At 37.9% G+C, this 6832-nt stretch overlaps 1 protein-coding gene across 1 annotated transcript in view; it reads left to right on the forward strand.

The window, feature by feature from the left end:
- Positions 1-6346: 6346 nt before the first annotated feature.
- Positions 6347-6832, forward strand: part of NRROS (negative regulator of reactive oxygen species) — a 146334-nt gene continuing 145848 nt past the window's right edge. Inside the window, exon 1 of the mRNA XM_044070124.1 lies at positions 6347-6616. Within this exon, the coding sequence (XP_043926059.1) occupies positions 6585-6616 (32 nt within the window). The 5' untranslated portion in view covers positions 6347-6584. The remainder of the gene's footprint in view (positions 6617-6832) is intronic.

A 6832-nucleotide genomic window follows, 5' to 3' on the forward strand; every position in this document is an offset into this window, starting at 1 on the left:
TTTTGTCTGGTCTCCAGTGAGTAGGCTCTATGTAGTCTGGGGCCTTCCAAGCCAACTTCATGATTAGCTTATTAAGATCATCAGTGGGTGGGGTCACACATGAAGTAGATGGTCAAGCACCAAATACTTGCAAGTACATGGATTCCTCTGTGGTCCAGTTTTTTTGGCTTCCAGTTACTCCTCTGTTTGAGGATCACCAGAATGACTCCAAAGGAGACATCTTCAGGGGGGGTGACCAGGAGGAACCTTCCCCTTCATTGAAATCCATGTCATGAGTAACAGATTCTTCTGGGGAATATAGGTGCTTCCTCTTGCATGTCTTCTTATGGAGGGGTCCTCAGTGTGAATCTCTGAGGAAGACTCAAGAAGAAGGGCCTTGTACAGGGTAACTTGAAGCTTCAGTGCCTGCTGTCCTGTCATGGGGATTGGTGTCAGCTCTGGACAAGAAAATATGGTAATGTGACACTCCGATGCAGGAGGGACCATCTGAGAGCCTGCAAAAGTTAAAGCTCTCTCCATAAGCTGAAAGGCAGTACCTCTTGAAGAGGAGTGGAAGTATGGAACCAAGAAAGACCACTTCAGAACCGAGGTCACACCTAGCTCCGAGAATCTGCCCTCCAACGCAGGAGTCAGGAAAGGACCCACATGTGGCAAAGTCCTGAGAGCCAAAGTTGGCTCCAAATAAAAAATAGGAGCTGATCCAAGACTTTTGGAACCAGCAGTGGAGTCTCGTCCCTCAGCTTCTATTGGTTCCAAGGAGGGAACTGAAGAAGTCAGAGCAATATCCAGTACCGAGGTAGGGATGCCTAACAATGCCAGAACAGCTGGTACCAGCAGAATTGAAGTTTAGGCTCCGAAGCACCGGTGGAAGTCAGAGGAGGAGATAGTGCTTGAGTCCTTGGAAAAGATACTCCAACTCCAAGAGGGAGAGGGGCCTGAGGAGGGGCAGACATACCTCTGGCTGCCAACAGCTGATCCACCAATCTCACAACTCTACCTTGGAGAGACTCCTGGAGGATTGAATGGATAATCCTGAAGGAGAGTCTGGTCTTTCCAGAAAGGGACTGGGCAGCTGGACCACAAAGGGTTCTATGGAAGGTGAGTACATTGTCCTGGGAAGAAGGTTTGGATCAGGTTTTTGCACCAATGGGTTAAGCTAAGCATGCTGAGACACAGTTAGAGAAGTCAGCACTTAGGGGGAAACCAAAGATGCCGCTGCCAATGCTGGTGCTGAAGGCACCGTAGTAGCAGCAATCGGTGCTGAGGATTCTTGGATTTGTAGCTTTAGTACCTTACCTTTCAGATCCATGGAGGTAGTTGGAACCAGAGCCTTATCTTTTGGGCCACCTGTGGCATGGGGGTCAGAGGTACCGTATGGCTCTTCGTTTTGGAAGGATATTATTTTAGGGGGGAATCAGACTTGGACAAGGCTTCACTGAAAGGAGTTTTCAACATGCCCTTTAAAATTAGCTTATTTTGACATTCAACCAAGGCCCAGTTACTAAAGGCCTCGCAGATGTCAAAGTTTTGTTCGAGATGTGGAGCTCCTACACAATAAACACATAAAAGATGCCCATCAGAAATGGAAATCTTCCCTCCACAGTCTTGGCATTGTTTGAATCCAGAAGTGCCTTTATGTTTTTCAGCCATTTTAATGAATTTAGCATTTAAGTATAGCAAGCACTCACACACACAGATAAAGGTTGACGAGAAGGTCTATTAATGACGATAGTGAAGAAATACCAAAAAGGTATAAGGGAGAAAGGAAAGAAGTACCAACGATGATACTAAGAGTTACCACAAAAGGTAAGAAGGGTGGGAGAGTGAGTTACCAACAATGGTAATAGAAATTACCAAAGGTATTGGGTAGAGTATCAAACACACAGCTGAAAATAATTATATTAAAAATATATGGATACAGCAAAAATACAAAGAATTAGCTTAAAAAATAGAAATTTTAAGAACTTAGCTGAGAGCAATGGCTGACACGTCTTACTGACAGAGTGGTAAATGAGATCCGAGGTAATGAAGACAAGGGCATTAGGGGTAGAGTCTTAGCTCAACATTTTTTTGCTTGCATGAGCTGTATAACAGCCAACCCAGTTCTGAGGATCAGAACCAAGTCCCATTTGTCAAGAATGAATGAAGACTGACAACATCAGATCCTCCCTTTAGTGTGAATGAGAAATAAAGAAAAAGGGGTAAATATAAGGGCAGAAGACTTTAGAGTGAAGGTTGCATTGTACAAAATACACTGATAACAAATTTCACCAACAAACAATGCTTAATTATAACATAATGAAAAAGCACAGTGTTATTGAGCACTTTCATCCAATGGTCAATGTATAGGATAAAGGTATTCAATAAAACTGCACTTTTTTTTTTTTATGGTCTGGTAAAGATAAGAGTTATAAAGATAAAGTTGTAAAAAAGAAGAAAGGCAACTTTTTTGTAACACACCTTGCCCCTTTTGTGGAAGACATGACAGAGACAGTAAGGAAATATTAGTATATAATATTATCTGGTAGAGTTTTGGTACCTTTGGGAAAAAATATCACATTATATCTTATAAGGATTCCTTGAGTACAGCTTCTAAAGTAGTACATGCAGACAATTTTTTTTTTCATTTATTTTAAATGAAGAAAATAAAATCTGCAAGGAATGTGCTACATGTAAATGCAGGGATCTAATTAGGAATACAATATAAATGACCAGAGATTTTAAATCCTTTGGTCTTCCAAATTACTATTTATAATGTTTTGTCTATGCTATTTATTGTTCTATTAATTTATTTTATATAGGACTAAATACAAGACAGGTTCAAAAATATGTACAGAAACATATAAGAGCTACTAGAAATATTAACAGAAAACATTCAGTAGTTGTACATTTTGAACAACAACAGTTTGTGGACCCAGCATGCCTGAATGTTTTTTTATCTATTATTCTGATAATGCAATTTTGGACTTAGATGTTTCAGATAAGTTATTAATGAACAATGCATGGTATATCTTAATGTAGGAAAATTTGACACCTAGATTATTGAATAATTAATTATGCATGATATATCTGATCACACAATAAATAATTTTATGTATGAGATTTATTGAATAATGAATCAAACATTCTGTTGGTGGAGCAATCAATGATGCAGCTAAAAATTAGAACTGAGGTGTTCTTACCAGTTGATGTCCATATTTGATTGCTACAAATGGCTAATATTAGCCAACACTTTAGTATGTCAATTTATAAGAAATAAAGTCTACAGTTCTAAACAGAGTCTAAGCAGATCATTGTTTGTTTTGGTTAATAGTGCAAGCAGTAACCTGAACTAAGTAAAAGAGTTTTTGACATGTTTATTTTGGTAATAATGCACACTAAAATAAACTAACCAGACAACAGTGAAGTCAAATGAAAGAGTCAATAACATGAGATAGCAGACAATTAAAATAAATTCATTGAAAAATAAGATACATTTTTATGGTGACCTATGAGAATTTCAAGACCTTGGAACATACCAAAGGGTGCAAGTCCCTGTTTCACCCTGATGTGAGGGCTAAACTTCCACAGCTTAGCTAGAAATATATACTAACTTAGAGATTATTGTACATCAGAGAAGAGAAAGCACTCTTTGCAGTTTTGAAGTTAGTATACATTCCCCTGTAATCACACTCAATAGTCTCCAAACATAAAATGGGAACCCCAAATTTATGACTGTCTTAAAACTCTGGAGTGTGGGACAATTTTGAATAACCCAAGCTTGAGAATTTTTTATTTATTTATAATTTGCTGACCAGATTAGTCCCACTAGGCTATTAGCCTCTTTTCAGGGTAGACCCAAGGTGATATTTATACTAATAGGGGAAATTTTACAAGGGCAGCGGGGAACTTCCTTTACTCTTTGCAATAGCATCTCTTTCATGTACTTGAGCTACCACCAACTCAAACATATAGGGCCTTGACTTATCATCTCATCTGAAGGATAGCACATTCAGAAGTGTAGGATCCCCTTATGCTGCACTGCAATGTTAGCAATTGATTGACCTGGTGTGGGAGTAGATCCCACAGCCTTCTATAACAAACGTGAGTGTGTGACTTGTGAACAGGAATAGTCACAATTGATCTATAGTCAAAGGTGCCAAGATGGAAGCTCAGAATCTTACCAGATGTAAGCCATTAAAGCAGATAGAATGCAGCCACAATGGTTGAGAATTGTAAAATTCACTGTCAGTGACTGTAGCAATCAAAGCTAGTCAGACCACAAAGAACATGTGTACAAATGTTGTACTATCACATTCTTCACAAGCTGAGAGTACACTTTTTCCCTACAAAATTCAAGATAAAGACCATTCCAATAATGTAACTGCATAGCTACCAGAATGAGCACCAAATTCAAGATACAGTTTCAGTGGAATCATGTGACTATTATCCTGGGATAGGTCCTTATAAAAGGATCAAATCAGTCCTGACAGGTGACAACATTTGATCTTAGCAGGTAAGTTCTTTACTCAGGATTATGTTCAGGTTAGTCATCCAGACAGCCATACTGTTTCACAGTCTAATCCAACACATAGGATGAGGTCAGTCAATCAACTTGCTGGGCAAGTGTCCATGTTCTAATTATATATATATATATATATATATATATATATATATATATATATATATATTGTAATCCCCCATTAGATTTGCACTTTGGACAAAGTTATGCTTTCTTGATACGCTGTGTGACAAGAATTCTGTTCATTTGCATGTGTGGTATTTTTCCACACTTCACTGTGACAGGATCTTTATCAGCTGATGCACACTGATGCACTCCTCCTCATAAGTAAACTATACTGGGCTCACATTAAGTACAAAAAAGTCACTTTGAAGTTCAGCTACGTTACTTTAGTAGAAAGAAACAAACAAACAGATCAACAATTTAGTCAATGAATAAGTTCAATCTGAAGAAAAATCACAAGTTTAGTTAAATATGTGTCCACTGTTTCTTTTACTTGATATGCCATTCTCCTTCCTCATTGTTATGCTCAGCAACTAATATTTTTTGTTCAGGTTATTGTAGTTTGACAGTTAACATAAGTTGTAATGATGACCCTGAATTTTGCCATGTTGTATTCTAATACAAATAAATAGCATGTAGAAACAAAGCTGCTGGGTCATCTTTTATTATATGTATTACTCACATGAACTTATTTTCCTTTACTATGAAAAAATAATTTTCACTAAACACAAATGCTAGAGTTATTTATATATAAGGGTAGTACTCATGTCTTCAAAGTCAGTTTTCGGTCTTGGAGGAGAACCGATCAGCATATACTGTATTATTTGAATGGTGCCTAGAGCCAAGAGGCAGAAGGTGCACAATAGGAGAAGTTTTCTGTAGTGTACCAAAGATTTGCCAGAGATTAAATGTTTTCCTGTTAATAACTTTTGTATGAATGTTTATAGCATTGTTAATTGTCATTTGCATATTGACATGATTTTATTATGACCTCCTAATTCACTGAATTTGATCCTTAGGATCTGTAAAGGAAAGGAAAGGATCTCCAACATGTCAATATTTTCAAGAAAAAGTGCATTCTACAGTACACACACACACACACACACACACACACACACACACACACACACACACATAAATATATGCACACAGACACATATTTACACATACACGCACATATGTATATATTCACACACACACGTGAGTGAGCACAGACACACACACACACACACACACACACACACACACACACACAAACACACACTCAAATACATGCAAGCACACAACTTGCATGTGTTTTATATGACTGCTGAAAGTGCTTCAGAAATTGAAGAATGTAGTTGCACTTCTGCAGTCTTTCTCTAGTACAGCAGTCATTATTTGAGGGCTGAAGTCAGATTTGCTATAATCAGGGATTGAAACTGAAGAACCTCCAGCTTGACTGCAGTCATGTCTGCTCAGAACAATGTTAGCTCAATGTTTTCATTTCTAGGAAGTACGAATACAAAGCAGGCTAAACTTTGAAGATGTAAACAAAGGAAAATAAAATCAATGATATATGTATATATTTCTGCTACAGATACATATATTTGTACAAAATATGTAGTAAGAAATAACCTTTTAAGTACATACTTTTTACATGACTTGTAGAATTCATGGTTCATAAAGCAGAGCACAAGGGTTAAATGAATACATGCTTTGCACAGAATATTTGTTAGTTCCACAAACAGCCTCCTGCTGCCTTTACTATTTTTAAACACGAAGGCACCTTCTTTAAAAGCTGAAGCATTTGCTTCAGCAGTTTCGTTCTTAAGTTCAGAGAAGAGCAGTTAATAGCAACTCTAAACTAAGGCTAAAGTCCATGTGACTAGTTTCCGTTGTTTCCTTCCGCATAAACCAAAAATTAGTCTTCTCTGAAAATCTATAGTAGAGAGGAAAAAGACAGAGAAAGAGAGAGAGAGAGCAAGAATGGGAGAGAATGAAAGAGGTGACAAAGAAGAAATCAGTCTACACTTTGTCCAAGTGTTTCAACATGCTTAATTTCTGCAGGTCCCTACGATGATGTATCGCACTCCATCACATGCCAGAATGTTGTGCATCATATGCATACACGTAAGTGGTTACTTCTTACCTTCAGCAGCTCTTCCTAAGCCTAGCAGCTGACTTAGCGAAGCTGAGGAGCAGCATGTTGCAGTTGCAGCAGCTGCATTTAGAGATGAGAGGTTTTAATCGTTTTCCTCACAGATAAAAATGCAGCAGTGTACTAGACTATTACTCAAAACGCTGACTGTCAATTTCTGTAAAGAGAGGGGTAACTACTGCTGTTAA

This window comes from Protopterus annectens, chromosome 4.part1 (assembly GCF_019279795.1).
Source record: "Protopterus annectens isolate FY-2018-M chromosome 4.part1, PAN1.0, whole genome shotgun sequence".
NCBI lineage: Eukaryota > Metazoa > Chordata > Ceratodontiformes > Protopteridae > Protopterus > Protopterus annectens.